Here is a 21,627-nt window from a genome sequence, read left to right as displayed (position 1 = left end):
AATAAGGTGCAAAAAACACATTGTCCTAAATCAATCCATTTGATGTCGGTTGTCTCTGGAAAAATGTAGCAGTGAACACCCCCTAGCATTTGGATAAAAGCTTCACTGATTATTTGTTTTGCTTGTGTGGTTTTTACACTGTTACCTTTGCCCCACACCCCTTCACTACCTTACCACATTCATTTTGGTAATGCACTGAAACCCTTGATCATATTATTATTTTTGAATTTGAGTTAATTCTTGTAATACAACCAAGGCTTCACATAACTAGGCCTAACAAAGACCACCTTAGTGTTTTGTATGGAACGTTGAATTTTTTTAGTAGCATTGTACATATTTTTATTACTTCTCTGGCATTATCAAGATCATTTGAGTCATATCAGGCTGTTCTTTTCTTGACATATACATGTGGCATGACCTGGATGGGAAAACCAAGAGCATTGTGCCACCCTCACCTACAGTTATACCCAAATTACTCTACATTCATAAACTATAATTTACTAACAAACTGTTTGTGATATATTACTAATTTTTATTAAAATTGTGTTGAAAACGTATGTAGACCTAGTTTGAATTAGGTTACTGTATCACAGCTGGTTTGTTAGCAAAATATCTTCAACTATAATTGTTGGTCTTCATTGCATTGTTAAGAAAAACATACATTTATTTCAAAAATGACATTATCACTGGGACCAACACAAAGCACTGACACCATATTATAGCCATCTGAGAAATCTAGAACATATATCAAATTTGAATATTTAGAAAGATTAAAATTACCCCATTAGGCTACCTCAACTGACCCTACAATGATTTGACTGTGCAGTTACCATTTGCTATTATGATCCAGACATTAAGAGTTCAGATGAGTAAAGTGCCTTTAATAGTCATTATCTTGGCATTTTTGTGGTTTACAGGACACGTATATGTAGATACAGAAAGGCTTACGCACTATAATAAAGGTTGTTAGTTTTTGCTGAAAATTTTTGCAACTTATCCATATCTATCAGCTAGGATATTTTATTTTTTTAGTGTGCTGTAAAGGCATTGTGATCACTGGTAACTACGAAGTTTGGTTAGAGTCTCATAGTGGCCAACTCACATTATCATTTGGATACAGGTCCATTCACCAACTTTTTAGATGCATTTTGAAAGTTAGAAACTAAAAAAAGAAAAAGAAATGAATGTCATTGAAGACATAGTTATATTATTTTCATAAAGTGTATTTATCTGACGATTATACGTTACAGGTACTGTGATTCGTTATGGCAAGAGTAAATGTATAGAGACTGTGGCTGTGCCACTGGCAGAGCGTCTCTTTGATTCAGTGCCAGCTGTACGCCGAGCTGTCACCCAGGTCGTGGCAGACTGGCTGTGCAACCTACCAGATCGTTATTCATTTTTTCATCGTTTGGTACCTCTAGTCTTAACAAGGTAAGGTTCACATACATACATACATACATACACACATAAAGTTAAGATTCCAGAATTAGTTTCAGTTGCCTATATCAAAGCTCCCTTTATAGCATCAGCTAAATAGAGAGAGGGGGGGAGGAGATAGTGTGTGTGTGTGTGTGTGTGTGTGTGAGAGAGAGAGAGAGAGAGAATCTGACATTTGTACATAATCAATACAGAAAAGAAGCTAAGAATTGAAAACTGTAGCTGGAACTTTCTGATTTCTGATTGCTTGTGCAAGTGGAGTAGTAGTTTGTTTTAGAGAAAGCTTTGAACATGTATGAATGCATTGTCTTATGGTGATATGGATTGCTAAAATCTTCTTGAGTTTTCAGCTGCATCAGGTGATTAAAATCTCATGAGCTTTCGACTGAGCTCTCCTCAGCCATTGTCAGATGCATGCAAAATGAATGCTTGTTGGTGTGGCCTCACTGTTATGTAGCGACTCTCCTGGCTGTGACATCATTGGTGCTCTCTTCCTTGCCAACTGCAGTGATGTTTTCATCCCTTGTCCACCACGTCCACTTCAACCTTGTGATGGCAGAGTCCCAGGCTGTGCTGAGCTGCAAACTGCCATCCTTGTTGATGGTGTTTTCAGATTTTTTTATTTCTGCCACTTCTTTTGTGATGCAACCCTGTAATCCTTGACATTTTCACTGGAAAATCAGTGGGCACCTCAGCCACAGTGTGTATAGGGAACCTACACACACACATCCGGCACAAAAATGTGTTGTTCTGAACACCCTCGTCCACTGTGCTGAAGTCGTCTCAGGCGGTGGAAATTTGCACTAGAACTAGAACTACGCCACATCCAGAAAGTCTTCCACGAAAACGTTTACGATCACCACAATGCATTACAGGCTCCTTCTGGTGAGACAGGCAGGAAAAACACCACCGAAGAAGAGAACAAGTGACTAGTATTTTCACCTATGTCAAGAAAGGTTAACCAGCTCCTGAAGAGGCACATCATCTCATCAGTGTTAAGGCCCCCAGCAAAAATATGACAGCTCTTGAGGCCTGTGAAGGACAATCTACGGCTTGGAATGCCTGGAGTTTACAAAATACCATGTCAGTGTGGCTACTACTACGTTGGCCAAACAGTATGCATTGCGGAGCAATGTCAGATGGAACACGAGAGGTGCTTACAACTGTGCTAGCTTGAAAAATCACCCATAGCAGAACACGCTTCAGAAAATCAACATCGAATTCTATTTGAAGAAACATCTGTCATTTTGAAGATGAAGGGATTTTGGGATAGCATCATAAAATAGCAGTAGAAATAAAAATATCTGAAAACATCATCAACAGGGATGGTCGTTTGCAGCATGGCATGGGCCCGGCCATCGTGAGATTGAAGCAGGCATAATGGACGCGTGACGAAAACATTACCACAGTTGGTGAGGAAGAGAGCACCAGTGACATCACAACCAGCAGCACTGCTGTATAATGGTGAGGCCGCAATGACATGGCAGTCGTTTACCATTTGACAATGGCCGAGTAAAGCTCGGTCGAAAGCTCGTGGAATTTTAACCGCCTGATGCAAATGGAAGGCTGAGAAGATTTTATTAAGCTTTAAGAACATTGTGCACAAATTTCCTTAGGATTACTTGGTAACAACATGCATCTTCATTTTTCCAGCTAGTGATTGTCAGAGCAGTGTCTTACAACTGGAGTGGAGATCAGTGTAATGTGTTTGTAAGAGTGTTGTAAGAATGGTGTTAGAAAATTGGTCCAAGAAACAAGTGAGTTGATCTACTTAAGGTGTTAGTCTCTCAAAGATCGCCTGTAACTATTCCTTTAATCCGTGAGCAATGATAACGTGCATCAGAAAGATGATAATTATCCTGCCAAGATGAAACTGGTAAGAGCTTGCATACATTAGCCACCTCTTTTATGTATCTGCGACATAGGGGTTGGAGCTAAAGTGGTGCACTTACACTGTGTCTTGATGTTGGTAATTAGTTGCTGCTGGTTATAGGCAATCAGGTAATAATACAGGGTAGTGAATGAAAATTCCTTAATCTAATGATATAATTAAAATTTTCCTCCCTTAATTATCTGAATAATTTCTTTTACCTCATCATACTGTGTTTTAATCTCTCCTTCATCTTCAAAGCAAGTTGGCATAAAAATTCATACTGTTGTGTTAGGGGTTGACTTCTTGTCTATCTTGTCTATGATAATGCATTCACAGTGCTATTCATAATATCTTATCATCTTCATATTTTCTTATTCATTATTAAACCTACTCTTGCATTACCCCTGTTGTGTAATTAACTTTCACTAATACTCACTATATCTATCTTTAACCGCTCCATTTCCTCTTTTTAAATTCTCTGGCCTACCTACCCAATTATGGAGTCTAACATTCCATGCTCTGAACAATAAAATATCAGCCACCACCCCCAGTGATAACATCCTCCTGAGCAGTCCCTACCCAGAGATCCAACTGTGGGGGACAACTTTACCTCCAGCATATTTTAGTGAAGAGGATGTCATTATCATTAAGCCATACAGTAGAGATATATGCCCTTGGGAAAAATAACATATATAATTTCCCCTTGTTTTTAGCTGTTAGCAGTACCAGCACAACAAGGCCATGTTGGCTAATGTTGCAAGGTCAGATCAGTCAGTCATACAGACTGTTGCTGCTGAAACAACCGAAAAAGCTGCTGCCACTCTTCAGGAACCACAAGATTGTGTGGCCTCTCCACAGATTCCCCTCTATTGTGGTCACACCTATGTTACAAATATCTGTATCGTTAAGGCACAGAAGCCTCCCTTTCTTGACATGGTCCAATGTTCATGAAGGGTGGGGGTTGAGGAGGGTGTTAAAATTATTTTGCTAAAGTGTATGACAGGAAGCAAATTGCAGATTATCTGAGGAAAAGTCAACTTGAAATACTCATGCCTGTAGACAAACATGTGGAACGTTAATGAATAAAATTAAAAAATACACACAAAATGCTTTAGACAGTAATTTGCCAGACATAGTGTTGAGGAATAGGAATGAGCCATTGTCATGCAGTAGCCATGTTGGAATTTGTTTTGAAATAAGAATTTCCTCACAGTTTAAACAAACTGAAAGCCATGTTGACAAACAATAGCGGAGCAAATCTGGAATTAGCTTAAGGAGAGCGATGCAAATAGTGTTTAATGAATTATATAGTAAAATTTTTCCTAACTGATTTTGGGAGGTAAAAATGAAGTTTCTGTGTTACCTGAAGTTATTAAACTGATCTATACAGTCACCCGGTGCTCATACTGGGACCAAAATGGAAAATGACGAGTTGAAGGCCAAAATGTTGAAGTTATACTCCTGCAGATGTTTATGCAGTTTTTCTTTTCATTCATCGTTCAAATGCCAAACTAACAGCCCTTGATTCAAGTGATCACAAATAGAAATTCAACTAAAACTGTTCAGTAGAAAAAGGGCTACTGTACCTGACGAGATACCTATACAACTATACACAGATTATGTGAAAGAACGTGTTTCCCTTCTGGGGGTAGTTGATTGTTGGTTGCTGGAGCAATAAAGTGTTACAAGCAATTGGAGAAAGATTTAGATCATTCCTGTTTTCAAGAAAAGTCATCACATATATGTACATAATTACAGGCTTATATTGCTGAGGTCAATCTGTTGTCTCCCCATGTTCTATGACTGTCTTGAAAAACAAAAATTACCTCTGTGGGAAACAACATTTATTCCACAACTGTGATTTTTGAAGTAGACCTAACTCTGTTCATCAGTGACACTCAAAAGGCAATCGATAATGATGCCTAGGTTGATGCCATGCTCCTCGAGTTACACAAGGCATTTGATACATTTTCACATTGTTATCTAGTGAACAAAATGAGAGCTTATGTGATACTGGACCAGCTCATTGTTGGTTTCTAGATTTCCTAGCAGACAGGAATCAACACATTGTTAAATGACTAAAATCATAAGATGGGAAATAGCTTTGGGAGTTTTCTAATGGAGTATTATAGGATTGTTACTATTCAGGATGTTTATAGTAGCTCATTTTGCCACAGATTCATTTAGTAAGTGAGAAAGTACCACAGAGGTGCTCAACAAACTTCAGTGGCAGACAGTACAAGAGGGGCTTTGTAAATCACAGAGAGATTATGTTCATGAAAGTCATTCTTCCCACACACCATTCATTAATTGAACTGGAAAGGGGAGAAAATGATAGTGATACCCCAAGTATTGAAAAACTTGCATCTCTCTCTTCATGAGACTCAGCGGGTAGTTAACAACAGTTCCTTGCCAACCAGAAGGCATTCAAAATGATTCCAACCTGTGAACTAGGAACAAAACACGAGCTTAAAGAATATTGGTCCAAACTTCTGGCAGATTAAAACTGTGTGCTAGACCAGGACGGTTCCAACCTAAGACCTTTGCCTTTCATGGGCAAGTGCTCCGCTAGCTCACAGATCTACTTCCACCAGTACCTCATCTCCAACCTTCCAAACTTCACAGAAGTTCTCCCACAAGACTTGTGGGACTAGCACTCCTGGAAGGAAGGATATAACAGTGGCAAGCTGTGAGGATGGGTCATAAGTCATTCTGGGTAGCTCAGTTGGTAGAGCACTTGCCCACAGATGTCAGAGATCCCAGGTTAGAGTTCTGGTCCGCCACACAGTTTTAATCTACAAGGAAGTTTCACATCAGCACACATTTTGCTAAAGAGTGAATATTCATTCTGGAATGTTGGACCAGCTTTGTGCTTGTACTGAAGACACAAATACAATGCAGCATGTAATTTTTACCAAGGGTAAATTGTCAGATGTGAAAATAGTTCTGGGCCTGCCCCAAGATGGTGATACAGGAACATTAACATTTACAGTACCAAAACATAGTAATGACACTCTGAAATACCAGCAGAGAGTTGGTGCCTGGAGCAGGAACTGGCATTTGCCTTCCAAAATTAACAAATGTATCAAATCATACACAAAAATAGAGAAAGACCAGTTATTGTTTTATTACATGATTAATGGTTAATCACCGGTTGCTGTCACCAGCTGTTAGATATGTAGGAATTAGTTTCTGAAGGGAATAAAATGGAATTATAATATAAAACTAGTTCTAGGAAAGGTAGATGCTGGGCTCGATTCTTTGGAAGAATTATAATGAAATATAATTAACTTACCAAGTCGATCATTTACAGTATCATCATATGAGATGGTCATCCAACACAGTGGCAGACACTCAAAGAAAGGCATTGTACTTCACCATGAGGTTTATGTTAACATTCTGAGTGTGTACATTCCAAGAAGAGAGAAGGAGTGTATTAATTTCTCCCATACATATTTTGCTAAGTGACTGTAGTGGTAAAATCAGAGGAAACTTGCTCATACATACGCTTACCTATACACTGTTGTGTTGGTAACAAGAAAGGAAGAAAATGGTAATGTTATATAGAGTAACCTGTACCACTCACTTTATTAAAGTGGGTTGCAAAATAGACATGTACAGTAAGTGTAAAATACCAATAGTAGTTTGTCTTTTATGGCTTTCTCACTACTGTGCAGTATTAATTCAGTGTGTACATTGCTCTTTCTTCTTGCAGCTTAAGTGATGAACTTGAAGAGATTCGTGTGGAAACATGGCAGCTTTGGGAGAATATTGGGCTACAGTATGCTAAAGAAAATGAAAATGACTTGAAAGACAAACTGGATTTCTTGGCAGAAAGCTGTGAAGATTATCCCACTGGTCGTGAGTATTATTATTATTTTAAGTATAATGAACCATGGACCTTGCCGTTGGTGGGGAGGCTTGCGTGCCTCAGCGATACAGATGGCCGTACCGTAGGTGCAACCACAACGGAGGGGTATCTGTTGAGAGGCCAGACAAACATGTGGTTCCTGTAGAGGGGCAGCAGCCTTTTCAGTAGTTGCAGGGGCAACAATCTGGATGATTGACTGATCTGGCCTTGTAACATTAACCAAAACGGCCTTGCTGTGCTGGTACTGTGAACGGCTGCAAGCAAGGGGAAACTACAGCCGTATTTTATCCCGAGGACATGCAGCTTTACTGTATGATTAAATGATGATGGCGTCCTCTTGGGTAAAATATTCCGGAGGTAAAATAGTCCCCCATTCGGATCTCCGGCCGGGGACTACTCAGGAGGACGTCGTTATCAGGAGAAAGAAAACTGACGTTCTACGGATTGGAGCGTGGAATGTCAGATCCCTTAATCGGGCAGGTAGGTTAGAAAATTTAAAAGGGAAATGGATAGGTTAAAGTTAGATATAGTGGGAATTAGTGAAGTTCGGTGGCAGGAAGAACAAGACTTTTGGTCTGGTGATTACAGGGTTATAAATACAAAATCAAATAGGGGTAATGCAGGAGTAGGTTTAATAATGAATAAAAAAATAGGAGTCCGGGTTAGCTACTACAAACAGCATAGTGAATGCATTATTGTGGCCAAGTTGGACACGAAGCCACGCCCACTACAGTAGTACAAGTTTATATGCCAACTAGCTCTGCAGATGATGAAGAAATAGATGAAATGTATGACGAGATAAAAGAAATTATTCAGGTAGTGAAGGGAGACGAAAATTTAATAGTCATGGGTGACTGGAATTCATCAGTAGGAAAAGGAAGAGAAGGAAACATAGTAGGAGAATATGGATTGGGGGGAAGAAATGAAAGAGGAAGCCGCCTTGTAGAATTTTGCACAGAGCATAACTTAATCATAACTAACACTTGGTTCAAAAATCGTGAAAGAAGGCTGTATACATGGAAGAATCCTGGAGATACTAAAAGGTATCAGATAGATTACATAATGGTAAGACAGAGATTTAGGAACCAGGTTTTAAATTGTAAGACATTTCCAGGGGCAGATGTGGATTCTGACCACAATCGTTATGAACTGCAGATTGAAACTGAAGAAACTGCAAAAAGGTGGGAATTTAAGGAGATGGGACCTGGATAAACTGAAAGAACCAGAGGTTGTAGAGAGTTTCAGGGAGAGCATAAGGGAACAATTGACAGGAATGGGGGAAAGAAATACAGTAGAAGAAGAATGGGTAGCTCTGAGGGATGAAGTAGTGAAGGCAGCAGACGATCAAGTAGGTAAAAAGACGAGGGCTGGTAGAAATCCTTGGCTAACAGAAGAAATATTGAATTTAATTGATGAAAGAAGAAAATATAAAAATGCAGTAAATGAAGCAGGCAAAAAGGAATACAGACGTCTCAAAAATGAGATCGACAGGAAGTGCAAAATGGCTAAGCAGGGATGGCTAGAGGACAAATGTAAGGATGTAGAGGCTTGTCTCGCTAAGGGTAAGATAGATACTGCCTACAGGAAAATTAAAGAGACCTTTGGAGAGAAGAGAACCACTTGTATGAATATCAAGAGCTCAGATGGAAACCCAGTTCTAAGCAAAGAAGGGAAGGCAGAAAGGTGGAAGGAGTATATAGAGGGTTTATACAAGGGCAATGTACTTGAGGACAATATTATGGAAATGGAAGAGGATGTAGATGAAGACGAAATGGGAGATAAGATACTGCGTGAAGAGTTTGACAGAGCACTGAAAGATCTTGAGTCGAAACAAGGCCCCAGGAGTAGACAACATTCCATTAGAACTACTGATGGTCTTGGGAGAGCCACTCATGGCAAAACTCTACCATCTGGTGAGCAAGATGTATGAGACAGGCGAAATACCCTCAGACTTCAAGAAGAATATAATAATTCCAATCCCAAAGAAAGCAGGTGTTCACAGATGTGAAAATTACCGAACTATCAGTTTAATAACTCACAGCTGCAAAATACTAACGCGAATTCTTTACAGACGAATGGAAAAACTGGTAGAAGCGGACCTCGGGGAAGATCAGTTTGGATTCCGTAGAAATGTTGGAACACGTGAGGCAATACTAACCTTATGACTTATCTTAGAAGAAAGATTAAGAAAAGGCAAACCTACGTTTCTAGCATTTGTAGACTTAGAGAAAGCTTTTGACAATGTTAACTAGAATACTCTCTTTCAAATTCTGAAGGTGGCAGAGGTAAAATACAGGGAGCGAAAGGCTATTTTCAATATGTACAAAAACCAGATGGCAGTTATAAGAGTTGAGGGACATGAAAGGGAAGCAGTGGTTGGGAAGGGAGTAAGGCAGGGTTGTAGCCTCTCCCCGATGTTGTTCAATCTGTATATTGAGCAAGCAGTAAAGGAAACAAAAGAAAAATTCGGAGTAGGTATTAAAATTCATGGAGAAGAAGTAAAAACTTTGAGGTTCGCCGATGGCATTGTAATTCTGTCAGAGACAGCAAAGGACTTGGAAGAGCAGTTGAACGGAATGGACAGTGTCTTGAAAGGAGGATATAAGATGAACATCAACAAAAGCAAAACGAGGATAATGGAATGTGGTCAAGTTAAATTGGGTGATGCTGAGGGAATTAGATTAGGAAATGAGACACTTAAAGTAGTAAAGGAGTTTTGCTATTTAGGGAGTAAAATAACTGATGATGGTCGAAGTAGAGAGGATATAAAATGTAGACTGGCAATGGCAAGGAAATCGTTTCTGAAGAAGAAAAATTTGTTAACATCGATTATAGATTTAAGTGTCAGGAAGTCATTTCTGAAAGTATTTGTATGGAGTGTAGCCATGTATGGAAGTGAAACATGGACGATAAATAGTTCGGACAGGAGGAGAATAGAAGCTTTCGAAATGTGGTGCTACAGAAGAATGCTGAAGATTAGATGGGTAGATCACATAACTAATGAGGAGGTATTGAATAGGATTGGGGGGGAAGAGAAGCTTGTGGCACAACTTGACCAGTAGAAGGGATCGGTTGGTAGGACATGTTCTGAGGCATCAAGGGATCACCAATTTAGTATTGGAGGGCAGTGTGGAGGGTAAAAATCGTAGGGGGAGACCAAGAGATGAATACACTAAGCAGATTCAGAAGGATGTAGGTTGCAGTAGGTACTGGGAGATGAAGAAGCTTGCACAGGATAAAGTAGCATGGAAAGCTGCATCAAACCAGTCTCAGGACTGAAGACCACAATAACAACAATAGCTAATTATAAAGTCAATAAGCTTTTCTCTTTTGTGCATCCAATAAAAGCTTACAAATAAAACTACAGACCTTTGCACTTCATTCTATAACTGTATGATGCTGATGTATATAAGTCACTGTAACATATTTAATACTATTTATCCATAAGCCTCACAGTAGGTTGATGTGTCTCAATCTGTTACAGTGTGGTCGAATTTTGGAGTGTCCTGCCAATTTTTTGTCCCCCTCCAATTATCCATCTAAATGAGTGTTTCTGGCTGTTCTTAATTTGTGAATAAAGGAGACCACTCACCAAATAGCAGAAGTATTAGTCATCAACTGACACACACACACACACACACACACACACACACACAGGATAGCACGTACATGGACTAGGCATGTGACATACGGCACCAGAGCTGGTGAGGTGTGGTGCGTGATGAAGGTAAAGGGAGGCGTGGACTGGGAAGGGTGAAAGGACAGTGGAGGAGGAAACTGTTGGGTAGCGGGTGTGTGACATTGGTTAGCAGAGACTGTATTACAGGAGCAAAGTGTGTGTTGCAAGTATAGCTCCCATCTAAGTAGTTCAGAAAAGCAGGTGCAGAGGGAAGGATCCAGATGGCATGGGTTGTGAAGCAGCCACTGAATTCTAACATGTTGTTCTCACTAACATTTTGGGCTGCTTGGTAGTCAACTCTGTTTTTGGCATAGTTCAGTGGTGACTATTCTAGTTGGTCAGCTGGTTGGTGGCTATGCCCACATAAAATTCTGTGCAGATACTGCTGCAGGGCTGGTATATGACACGACTGCTTTCACACGCATCCCTGCCTCTGAGGGGATAGGATAAACCTGTGATAGGACTGGAGTAGGATGTACTGGTGAGTGACTCAGGCAGTTCGTGTACCTGGGTTTTCCAGAGGAATAAGTGGGTATAGAATAGTGATGGACCAGAATGTTGTGTAATTTGGATGAGTGATGGAACCACTTTAGGAGGGCTGGGAAGGATAGTATGTAAGACGTTCTTCATATCTGGGTGTGATGGCAGTCAATGCGCTGGTGAAAGATACGGTTCAGTTGCTCCAATACAGAGATATTTGTGGCTGGGGGGAGGGGATAGTGCCTTTATGTGAAAGCCTTTGTGAGACCATCAGTATAACTGGGCAAGGGAATTCTTGTCACTACAAAGAGACCATTCTCACTCCCAACCCCTTGCTACCTTGCTGTAGAAGACACAGGTGAAAGACATGCCTCATTCACCAACCCTGCCCAGCATATCCTACTTGACTCCTGTCAAAGGCTTATCCTACTCCATCAGCTGCAGGGTCATCTATGAAAGCAATCATGTCATATACCAGCTCTTTTGAAATTTCTGCATGGCCTTCTGCCAGTTGAGGAGCTACTTGATTGAGAAGTAGCAACACCGCTCAGAAAAACTGATAAAGGCTGGGAGAGTGGTGTGCTGACAGCATGTCCCTCCGTATCTGCATCCGGTAATGCCTAAGAGCTGAGGATGACACAGTGGCCAGTCGGTACCATTGGGCCTTCAAGGTCTGTTCGGACAGTGCTTGTTTTTTTTTTTGTGTTTGTGACCACCTTTCTGTCATCCACAGACATTGCATCAACAGTGATGAGAATTATCTTGCCTAATAGATAACAGTAGCATGGTGGTGTCAATACAGTTCTGTCACCTTAAGACATACATAACGATAGCATGTAGACATAATCAGTGTTATAATCCTGGCCACTTACAACACTCACGGTTTCTACTCTTCCCATTACGTTTAGCACTTCAGATGTTATTCTAGCTTCGGTAATTGAAGCACTTAAACACAACTACCTCCTTAACAACCACTAGTGACCTCAGATGCCGCATAATGGATAAAGCTCGGCCAAATGTGAAGTTATCATATAGTCTTGGTTGCAGCTTTTCTATTCCATCAAACTACTGCTTGCGAGTGATAATAATACTGAAAAACGTGGTTGCCAGCTAAAATGATGAATCAGTTGACGTTATTCAACAAATTCACCAAATTTGGTCTTTACCATATTTTGGGTCTTATTAAAACTTTTTCTCTTTTAATAATTTCTATTACTGAAGGAACAGGCTAATGCACGTAGATAGCTGAATAATGACTGCTTTCAGAGTAGGTCACACGCACACACTTAGAAAGTTTTGGTCCATGAAAACAATGCTCAGACGACAATAATACCTACTTCCGTTTCTGAAGGTAAGACCAGCAACACTGACTCTGAAAACGTGTTATACACAAGAAATATTTTAGGATACTTTTGTAAGTATCAAATTGATTGCTAAAGGTTTTGTACTTGGTTTTTCTCAGTTTTATTGAAATAGTTGCTTTACGTAATTTCTTGGACAGAAGGTCCCATTAACCAAGTTCACACACTAGGTAGAATTATTTACTTTACTTACTTTCAAGGCAATCTAATATTCTCCACATTTGCTTTAATTGTTGCACTTGAGTGATAATTTAAATTTGCTTTGCAGGAAAACACTCAGTTGTGCAGTAATTGGATTCTCAGTTTCATTCTCTTTAGTATAGGAAAGGAACTGTACTTGGAACACTTTAGGTTAGATGAGTAGATCTGTGGATGATTAATTTCATTAGTGTTGTTGTGAGCACAGTTGCTGGGGATTTAGGTGTTTTGAAGGCAAGTACCGTTTTGCAGTGACGGAGATTATTACTTGTCTTCGTGGCATAGAATTATACGACTTATACCATCGCAAATTTGAGTTTGGCTTTCCTGGGGATCTGCGGCAGACTAAGTAATGGATGCCTTAGGCCATTTCACATCCAGGAACCAACACTCATTGCAGACGTAAGTTTGCATCTCCTCTAATGCATTGCAAACTTGTACCTTAGCACTTCCCCTTCACTCACATCTGTTAAGCAGTTAAACTTTGACTTTGTTTAAACAATACTGCGGAGTACAGCGCGCATCAGCTTTCATCGTCTGCCTCAACAGTGTCTTGCACCTGTCTGACTCACTCCACTTCTCCCCTCTCCTACCTGCTTCCGTTAGCAGCAAAAAATCTCTACCTTTTCCGACCTTCCAGAATGTTGGTAAATCCCTGCTGGTTTTCATCTATATTTAACTTTAGCCATGAGCTGGTGTTGACTTCACTTTACAAACAATTATACATAGTTAAATAAAATATACTTATTGTTACTTACATAACATTATAAACATTTGTTAATTACATACAAACATTGAACTTCACACCGTCAAAGAATATTGTCTTCTGTAGACCCTCTTATACACTGCATACTGTACAAATCTCATTCTTTGCTTCATTAGCGCAAAGTCTCTTGACTCTAAAAAGGTCGATAGTGTTACAAGTACGCTAAAGGTCTCACAAAGGTCTTCACAGATAGGCACTAACTACCCCCTAACCCTCCCCCCTCACGCCAGCTATTATTTCTCTTTGTACTCTCAACTAGTGTAGATTTTAGTTTGTGTAATGTTCAATATTATGTTTCATATTACAACAAAACTAGTTACATTAGAAAAGTCTGTAATTTTTTCTCTTTCTTAACTTTCAGAGAAAATTTAGTAGTCTATATTAACACTATTAGAACCTTAATTGTACTTATTGTTAGCTTTGTTACTACTCTGAATGCTACAGTTTTACCAAATTATAGTGTATAAGTCTGACACAAGTTACATAATGTTTGTTGAACTCTGTTATATAGTTTTATTATTACACCTTAATATTGTACCTTACCTTATTTCTCTCTCACATTTTTTTGTATTTTTAATGCGTACAACTTGTTCTATACCTTTCATACACTTTACAACATAAGATTCATGGGACCAGAATTAAGAAATAAATAAAAAGTAAAAATATGTTCTCTAAAAGGGGAAAAAAGTGCCAAAACTAGTGTGCAAGAATTCTGAGTTTCTGATGAATGACAGAATGATTCTATCTTTGTCTTCAATTATATGTCAGGAAACAGAAAAAACAGTTGCAGTATTCAAAACCACACTGTGTGACTTCTTCCTTATTAATAAATTACACAGAAATGGGAAGGATGAAACTTTTTAAGGAAGCACATATTACCGTATTGTTGATTACTTGTTACTTAGCATTTAGCTCTGAAATTTTTATGTAGACATATCCAATGTGAGAGAAATATGGCAACTGGAAAAATTTACAATTTTAGGCTCATAATTATTTTCTGTGAAGTAAATAGTGGATTATTCATGCTGTTAGTAGTAAATTTGTCTGTATTGTTCACTAGAGGTATAACTTGTTAGACATCAAAGGTGGGGCAGTAGTCTGTGATACACCATCTTATGTGGCCTACTGCTTTTACTGGGCTTTCGTGTATTCCTATTATAGAAGTTTAAATAAAGCCATGTGTTTGAAATGGCAGTACATTGTAAATACTCCCATTGTAGAACAATTGCCATAGTTGTGCTTATTGTGTTGTATAGGAACAGTATTTGCAATGTGTTGTAGGTTTATACTGCATCCTCCTATTACAATTGTTTGTTGCCAGTATTATAAATGTAAGCATTACAGAAAGTGCTGTATTTATTATAGAACTCATGCTTGTCATTTCTTACTTTAACAGTTAGACGCCCTAATCTGGGATGTCGTGAGCTGGTTCAAAGGCAGCTGATGAAAATAGTGGCTGCTGTCTGTGGAGACATTTGTGACTGGCGCGCAGATGTGCGGATACGAGCAGCACAGCTGGTTGTGGTACTGTTGCAACATGCAGAGCAGCATATCATGCAGCACTTGGCACGCCTACTTCCCACACTTGTGCGCACAGCTCGTGATGATGAAAGTGTGGTTGTTGAGAATGTTAGTAAGACTTGCAGATTTGTCACTATCTTAATTATGGATCTAACAGTGTGCCCCAAAAGTTTTTCCCCAAAAACAAACATGTATAAAATAGAAGACACATGTCTTTTACCTTGAAATGCAGGAGACATATTCAAGTTTTTGTGTACATATACACAATTAAAATAAATTTTGGCGTATGCTCCTTTTACTGCCTCTCATCTGAGAAGAGGACATATTTCAGATAGTCATCATCTTCCTCAGTCTCAGCCAGCATGGCATCAGGAAAGTCATAACAAATTCAGTAATCCATTGGTTGGAGGGATTGCACTATCTGGACTTTGTATGCCTAGGAAAGAAGTTGTTTATGTAGGATGCAATGCACTGATGTCTTTGGAATCTGAAATTCACAAGAGGCTCTGTAGTCTGACTTCTTGCGACTGCTCAAAAAGGTGTGTCTCACTGTCTGAATTATCTGCGCACTAGGTCCAGGTCTGCCAGTCCTAGGACACACCCTTGTTTCCTTAAACTTTGCGTACCACACCTTGGTGATTTTAACATCTGGTGGCTTTTTGTGGTGTGCCATCTGGATCTTTCTCTTGACTTTTTTTGGTGGTTGTCTCTCGTGATACTAGAGGACACATTGGGCTTTCCTCTGGTGTGAGTGCATGTTGCTTGCAAATGGTGTACCGATTCTGCTGCTGTTATGTTACTCGACCCTGTAACAATCAATGTAACAGGAAATATGTATGCACACAAAAACCTGAATATGTCACTAGCAAATTCAAGATAAGAAGTACTTGTCTATGATCGTATTTTATGCCTCATGAATGTTTGTAATTAGAGACATACTTCTGGGACACCCAGCATATTAATATGTCCTCACAAATGTTTGAATCACCCACAGTGTTTCCATGGTACTGATAAAAACTTTGAGGGATGGTGGTCAAAGGCAATTACATTAATTTGAGACAAAGAACTATGATGCAGAAACAACCAACTTCAAAAATTACAAAGTGAAGTAGATTTGTGATAACTGTGTCAGTGGAATGTTAGCACCTATGCAACCTAGGTTCTCTGTACTTTCTAATAAATTGGTTTATTATGTTCATCAGCAGGCCAACAGTAAAACTGAAATTTAATAATTTTTGTTTATAATGTTTCATTCAGTTGCTTCCACACCGGAGCTCCTCTTCTCAAGCTGGTAAAGTTTCCCATATCCATTATCTATAGAAGTTTATGCACTGAGTGGACAAAAGTCATGGGATAGTGATATGCACATATACTGATGGCAGTATTATCACATACCGAGGTAAAAAAAAAAGGGCAGTTCATTGGTGGGGCTGTTATTTGTATTCACGTGATTCATGTGAAAAGGTTCCTGATGTGATTATGGCCGCACAATGGGAATTAACAGACTTTGAATGTGGAACAGTAGTTGGAGCTATATGCTTGGGACATTCAGTTTTGGAAATCATTGGGGAATTCAGTATTCCAACATCCATAGTGTCAGAAGAACATGGTGAGAATTCCAAATTTCAGGCATTATCTCTCATCCCGAACAATGTAGTGGCCAACAGCATTTGCTTAACAGCTGAGAGCAGTAGCATTTACATGGCATTGTCAGTGCTAACAGATAAGTAATACTGTGTGAAATCAGTGTGGGACACATGACAAACATATTGGTTAGGACAGTGCGGCATAATTTGGCATTAATGGGCTGTGATAGCAGACAACTGACAGAATTGCATTTCCTAACAGCACGACATCACCCATAGTGCCTCTTCTTGGCTTGTGCCCATATCAGTTGGACCCTAGTGACTGGAAAACTATGGCCTGGTCAGATGGTCCGAGCTGATGGTTGAGTTCGAGTGTGACGCAGACCTTGCAAAGCCATGGACCCAAACTGCCAACAAGGTATTGTGCAAGCAGGTGATGGCTCCATAATAGTGTGAGTTGTGTTTACATGGAATGGACTGGGTGCTCAAGTCCAACTGAAACTGACTGGAAATGATTATGTTTGGATACTTAGAGACCATTTGCAGTCATTCATGGACTTCACGTTCCCAAACAGTGGTGGAATTTTTATGGATGGTGCACTGTGTCACTGGGCCACAGTTGTACATGACTGGTTTGAAGAACATTCTGGACAATTTGAGTGAATGATTGGCCACCCATATCGCCCAAAATGAATCCCATTGAACATTTATGGATCATAAACAAGAGGTCAGTTCATGCACAGAATCCTGCATCGACAACACTTTTGCAATTATGGATGGCTATAGAGGCAGCACTGATCAGTATTTCTGCAATGGATGTCCAGTGACTTGTTGAGTCCACGCCATGTAAAGCTGCTGCACTACATCAGGCAATAGGAGGTTTGACATGATGTTAGGAGGAATCCCATGATTTCTGTCACCTCAGTGTACTGTCATAATGAAAACATTAATGTGAGCCATCTGAAATAGTTTCTGATTTCTTCTCAATATTGGCATCCTTGTCTCAAAATATTGGTTAATTATAGCGGAAAGGTGTATACAGAAAGACAGAAATAGTGATACTTCTAAAAATGTTTCTATTCTTGAGCCTCATCAGAAGCTTGATATTCCTTGGTGTGCCTCCACTTTTGCTGTTAAAGAGTAAGTTAGGGCATGGAATTTTCTCAAGTTCTATAAATAATGTCAGTTGCTATCCGTATTGCAGGTGGAACGTGGATGTGAACTACTAGGACATTTTGTACCTGCTGAACTATGGATAAAACTGCTGTTACCACCACTAGAGGATTCTCCAAATGATGGTGCACTTCGTATTCTGGCAGCAACAGTTCGTGGAGCTCAGCCCTCTAATTTTAGAGAACACATACCTGTAATTGCCGAATTTCTTGCACACAAAAATATCTGCTGGTCGAGACAGGTACTATTACTCAAAATAGAATACCTAACTTTTTACAAGATTTTTGTTATGGATATTTTGTTTGGTGTAAGCAAAAAATACGATGATTGCGGTTGCCCGTGAAACCATGAACCCACGAGAGCACCTTTCTTTCAGATGTTGCCAAGGTTATTTTGACTACACTGCAGAAGTTTCACCAGGAAGCCCTTACACATCATTCATACAGTCCAAATCTCTCTCCATTTGATTTCCATATTTTTCGAGTCCAGAAGAAAGAAATTCTTTGCCATCAATTGGCTTCAGACAGAGATGTGCATGCTTGGATACAATCGTGGTTCTTCAAGCAACCACAAACATTTTTCATTGAAGACAATGACCATCTCGTCTTACAGTGGGATAATTTTTTTAACATTTACGACAAGTACTTTTGAAATAACAAACATTTCTCTTACTTTTTTGTCATCTGTCTCATTTTCATTTGACTACTTTTTATAGTCACAAATTCTGCCTCCTCCTCATTGGATCAAGCAAAAATACGATGTCACACAGATAGAAATTCTATATCAATGGTGGTACTTATCATGATGATAGTACGCAGAGTGTTGTGAAAATGAAGAAAGGCTGCACCAGTTTCACACAATTTCCCACAGCAAAACACTGTATTTTTCTTGATATAAATGTGGCCATCTGACAGCTGTCTGTCTTGCACAAATTTCACCTCAGCTGGTACGAGAAACCTACTCAAAGTAATGATATCAACATGTTTGGGAGCAACTAACCTTAGTTTGGTAATATACATTGATGAACCAAAACATTACAACCACTTGCTTAATAGCTTATTTGTAATCTTTCGACGAAATACATTACTGATTCTGCTTATCAGGGATCCAACAGCTTGTTGGTAGGTTTGTGGAGATATGCAATTCATATCAATAATGGGTCATTGATGTGTGTATGCGGTGATGGCACCCAAAAGCAACAAAGATGGGTTCCATAGGATTTACATCAGGCAAATTTGGTCACTGAGATGTCAGCTTGAGCTCACTTCAATGCTCCTTAAACTACTACAGCACGGTTCTGGCTCTGACACATGGCAGTCATACTGCTGAAAGATGACATCGCCATCAGAGAAGACATCAAGCATGAAGGGATTCAGAAGGTTCCCAGCTATCAGTGTGTCTTCAACTACTACCACAGGTCTCATGTAATGCAGGAGAATGTCTCCCATAGAATAATACTGCTCCAAACAGCTTATGTCCATGGCATGCTGCAGGTTTCGAACCACCATTCACCTCGATGACGGCATTTTTGGAGACAATCATTGACCTAGTGTAGCAAAAATGTGATTCGACTGAAGAGCCAACACATTTCCATTAATCCCGATGGTCCTGTGTACACTGTAGTTGTTTGTAATTGACAGTGTTGTTAGGTCAACATGTGAACACGTAGGGGTGGTTTGCTGTGGATCTCCATTTTCATCAATGTATGATGAACGGTGTACTCTGAAACACTTGTGCATGCACCAGCACTGTGCTCTTTTGGCACAGATGTCACAGATCACCATCTATCCTATTTTACAGAGCAAACAAGCCTCCAAGACCCAAACTCTCTGAAGAGTCATGGATGTCCAACACCTAGTGGTAGTTTCACTGTTCTCATACCTCTTTCTGTAGAAGCTCATGACAGTAGCACATGAGTATTTGACCAGCTTTGCCGTTTTTGAGATACTCGTTCACAGGCTTTGTGTAATAATAATCTGTCCTCTTGTCAGTCACTTATCTCAATGGATCTCTCCATTTGCTGCCTATATCTTCGTTAGGGAGATCTTCCATCTGTGTCTGCTCCACTTACATACTTTTGTTACCATGTCTAGTGCCCGCAATGCTGGAAGGCGACATCGAATGTCATAATGGGCAGTGATCATAATGTTTTGGCTTATCAGTTTATAGTAACCATTCTGCTGCTTTAAAGGGCTAAGTAACAGTCAACATCATATGTAAATGTATACGTAGACCATAATCAAACAATGGGAAATCCAGGATGGAATCTTGGGGGGGGGGGGGGGGGGGCAGACAGGGCGTGTATCCTCCAATTTTATTGGGTGTTCGTTTGTTGGCAGCTGGACTATGGGTGCATGGTGTTTGGCTCAGCGAGTCCCTCTTATTTGTGGATCATAGACGCTGTCCACCATGAGGAGATTCAGCTGGTCATGGGTGCTTATCGGACCAGTCCCTTACTCAGCCTCTGTGCTAAGATGGGGGAACCGCCACTTACCATGTGGCGCCAGCTCCTTATGGTGAGCCAGGCATGTAAGTTCCTTGCAGCTCCAACTTCACACACACACCATACTGTTGTTTGTCCACATCTGAAGCACCTTTTTTCCAACCGTACACGAGCCGTGATGCCATTTGGGATCCGTGTGCAGCATGTGCTGGAGTCACTTGGTGTGGCGCCAGTCCCACCCCCAATCCAGGGTTTTAACTGTCTGCCACCCTGGTTACTGAAGAGGTGCAGAGTGATTTTAGATTTGGTGCAGTACAGGAGAGATAGCACTTCGGCTTCCGTTTTTAATGTGGTGAAACTGCAGTTTTATCTGAGCACTACAACCATGTAGATGTTTCTATGGATGAGTGTAAGCAGGTTGACTCCGTTGGTTGCTCTGTTGTTTTCCTGGCTCGTGTCCTCAAGGTCAGACTGCCTTCCAAATTTACGTTCTTTGACGCAGAATTATATGTGATCTTGCGGGCACTAGAGCAGATGAGACATTCTCACAGTGTTAAATTTCTCATCTGTTCAGATTCTTTGAGTGCCCTTTACTTTTTGCAGTGTTTGTATCCAGCAGATAAAGTAATCACGACTATCCAGGATGCCCTCCTCCATCTACAGCAACTGGGGGGGGGAGGAAGTGTCTCTCTACTGGGTACCAGGGTACTTGGGAATTGCAGACAACAAAAGGGTGGATCGAGCAGCCAAGGAGGCATGTTGTGATCATCAGGTCTTTCGGTGTGCTTATCCCCCTGCATGCTGTCACCTCGCTGTTGAGGTATAAAGTCCTTTGTCAATGGGAAGATGAGTGGCAAGAAGTGACCAACAACAAGCTCCGTGTCATCAAGCCCACAACCCAGCCGTGGAGTACTTCCTTCCAGTCATGTCGACAGGATGAGGTCCTTCTTACTCATCTTTGCATAGGCCACAGCCCTCTGATGCATGGAGTTTTATTCTGGTGAGAGGACCCTCCAATGATTGGTGTTTGTGGCATGCAGATTGCGGTGCGCTACATTTTATTGGACTGCATTTTATTTGCCGACCAGCAGACTGCGATGGATTTGCTGGAGGATCTGCAGTTTATTTTATGTAATGATCAAATGAATGTGGTTCATGTTTTAGTTTTGTGAATTGTCCAATGTTCTAACAAGATTTCGGGGAGATGTTTTTAATGTGTCAACAGGGTGGCTGGCT

The 21,627-nt window shown here is 40.2% G+C and overlaps 1 protein-coding gene across 1 annotated transcript in view; it reads left to right on the top strand.

Moving 5' to 3' along the window:
• Window positions 1-21,627, top strand: part of LOC126458045 (dynein axonemal assembly factor 5) — a 96,162-nt gene that overhangs the window by 1,469 nt on the left and 73,066 nt on the right. The window contains exons 2-5 of the mRNA XM_050094839.1: window positions 1,251-1,434; window positions 7,029-7,174; window positions 15,065-15,297; window positions 17,980-18,189. Coding sequence (XP_049950796.1) covers window positions 1,251-1,434; window positions 7,029-7,174; window positions 15,065-15,297; window positions 17,980-18,189 — 773 coding nt within the window. The remainder of the gene's footprint in view (window positions 1-1,250; window positions 1,435-7,028; window positions 7,175-15,064; window positions 15,298-17,979; window positions 18,190-21,627) is intronic.

Source organism: Schistocerca serialis, chromosome 2 (genome assembly GCF_023864345.2).
Source record: "Schistocerca serialis cubense isolate TAMUIC-IGC-003099 chromosome 2, iqSchSeri2.2, whole genome shotgun sequence".
Classification (NCBI taxonomy): Eukaryota; Metazoa; Arthropoda; class Insecta; order Orthoptera; family Acrididae; genus Schistocerca; species Schistocerca serialis.
Note: the sequence above shows the minus strand (reverse complement) of the source record. Positions and strands in the feature narration are given on the sequence as shown.